We start from the raw sequence: 2,630 nt of genomic DNA on the forward strand, positions 1-2,630 counted from the left end.
CTGACACCTACGGGCGAGGCGGTGGTCAATGCCGAGGGCAAGGAAGAGGAGGAGATGGGGGTGGCGCGAGGAGGAAGATGAGATGAGGCGGAAGAAGAGCACGGGTTGGAGCCAGGTCGCATTCTCCCCACATCCACTTCAAAAACCATTTAGATTTTGGACACTATAGCACTTTTATTTGTATTTGACAATTATTATTCAATTATAGACTAACTAGGCTCAAAACATTCGTCCCACAAATTACAAGTAAACTGTGTAATTAATTATTCGATACAATGAAAATCTTGAAACGTTTTTGGATTTTGGATGGAACTAAATATAGACAATGAAAATTTTGCCTAGGCTGTTATATAACTTTTGTTGATGGTTTTTTTATTTTACATTATGCATAATTTTTATAATTTAAAATCTAATTTTATCTCTTCTTGCTCTTGGAGTTTTGAGTTGAATGCTATCCCTTTTTTTTGACCGGAAATGCTATCCTTTTAGTTTATACGTTATATAAACATCTCGAAAGTAACAGGGCACGTACTACCTTTTATAAGATGCCCATTTTATTTGTCACCCACTTTATTCTATTGTTAGTTAGTACTACTAATTAATAATCAGCTCACTAAAAAAAGCATGAAAAAAAGAGAGATCGATTAATAAAACCACTCGGACAGGTCAATCACTGCTAGTGCATCGATCAGTGCTCCCTGCGGACAAGAAAAGCGGACTGCTTCGTTCAACTCCGAGAGAAAGCTTCGAGCCAGAGCGGGGGCCGAGGAGACGATGGTCGGGATCTTCTCCAGGTTCTCCGCCGGCGCCCACCGCCGCTCCAAGAGCGTGGCCGTGAGTTCTCTCCCCTCCCTCTTTCTCCTTTCCCTATCATGCCCACTTTGTACTTCCAGTTCCATGTCGTTTCTGCTGTAGTTTACTTCCCCAACTCCAAGAAGGGATCTGCTTGTTTACAAACCATATCAGGTCAACAGTAGGTTAGCTTAGCTTCTTCAAGCCGTGCAAGGGTCAGATTTGTGCTGGTTTCATTTGACCCCCTATTTGTTCATGGGTGGATTCTGCTGTCTCAAGGACTCGGTATCTCACCTTTTTAGTTCCTCTTCGGATTCTTTGATCGGGATGGTTTTAGTTGCCGTTTTTGTTGAATTTAATTTATGCTATCTTTATTTTTCTGGCATTCCATTGAATTTGAATGTGCTTGTGGCCCAAAAATTGGGGAAAGTTGAGTGCTTTTGTTCTCACTATAAATCTGTTCATGAGAAATTTTACAGTTACTATGTAGTCAGGTTTTTTATTGATTGGCTAAAGCCAAGCGTCAGAAGTAACCCTAGTGAATTTGTGCAATTGGACCTTGCTGTGATCAAGTCTCGCCTAATCCGTGGGAATTTCGCTATCATCCTGCAGGAGGTTGTCGAGACGTTGGCCCCCAACATGAGTACAGGAGAGTCTGATCCAGCAGCTGTTCCTGCAGAGAGCCCTCACGGTATTGAGGTTGGCGTTGAGTTCAAGCCGGTGGAGCACCCTGTGGAACCTCTCAATCTTGATGAGCCAGTAAAATGCCCACTTCCTGAGCCATCTATACTGCATGTAAGCCATCCTCTCAGTGCTTATTGAAAAATTGCTCTAGAAAATCACGTTGTTGATAAGGCGACTAACTTTCTTATCTTGCATCATTCAGCGGTAAACGGTATTAGGAAACTTTCTTGTGTTGCAGAATGTAATGTTAAACCATTTTAGGGAACTTTCTTGTGTTACAGAATTTAGTTACTCAATGCTTGAAGTATCATTTCCCTTGTAGTGTAGCAAAAGCATCATATGGTGCAAACTTATTGTTGCCTGATTGGTCTTAAATGATTGATGGATGCTAGGGTAGGAGGATATGAAGGACAATGTGTTTTCAGTATAAAATGCAGACCATATTAGCAATCTTTCTTGTGTTGCAGACTTAAGTGCTATATTAGCGAACTGCCTTGCGTTGCAGAATCTGTGCGAACAAAAAACTGCCATATCTCATCTTAGCTTTCCGATTAACAGTCTGGTCTTGTATGCTTGAAGTTCAGTATTTCCTTAATAGCAAAGCATCGGATCTTTCAGACTTTACCTGTTCCCTTACTGGTTTCATTGACTGATGGTCTGATGGGTGCTAGGATGGGAGGATATGGAAGGAGAAAATGTCTTCAGTCAGCACGAGAGTGAGAACAGACTTGCCGGTCGTGAAGGAAGGATCGCAGCTCGATCCTGACAGTAGCAGTGCTAGGTCACGTTCTGCAGTTCCAAGGCGTGCCATATTGCCCTCTGTAAGCGCGCCCGAGCACAACATCCTAGCGCTGCTTGACGAGTGCGACGTCTCTGGGAGCCGTGGCTCTGCTGAATGAGCTTGAGTTGGGCGTCCCCAGCACATTGTAGCTAAACTGTGTTTGGCATTTGCCTCTGCCTGTTTCTCTTCCACTTGTCAAGCACCACGAGCTGATCTGAATACAGCAACCTTATGTCTGAAGAAAAATAGAACTACACAACAGATCTTTTGTCTGGATTGTATCTATAAATACGAGTGAAAGCATTTTGGTGAAGATGTCTCGCACTTGTCGAAGGCAGTAATGGTTACTGAAACACTTGGTTTTGTGTTGTAA

At 42.7% G+C, this 2,630-nt stretch overlaps 1 protein-coding gene across 1 annotated transcript; it reads left to right on the top strand.

The window, feature by feature from the left end:
• LOC8073177 lies at window positions 578–2,630 on the top strand. The gene is made up of 3 exons (XM_002452656.2): window positions 578–834; window positions 1,405–1,587; window positions 2,148–2,630. The coding sequence occupies exons 1-3, from the start codon at window positions 775–777 to the stop codon at window positions 2,373–2,375; spliced, it is 471 nt and encodes a 156-aa protein (XP_002452701.1). The 5' UTR covers window positions 578–774; the 3' UTR covers window positions 2,376–2,630.

The sequence above is a fragment of the Sorghum bicolor genome, chromosome 4 (genome assembly GCF_000003195.3).
Source record: "Sorghum bicolor cultivar BTx623 chromosome 4, Sorghum_bicolor_NCBIv3, whole genome shotgun sequence".
Classification (NCBI taxonomy): Eukaryota; Viridiplantae; Streptophyta; class Magnoliopsida; order Poales; family Poaceae; genus Sorghum; species Sorghum bicolor.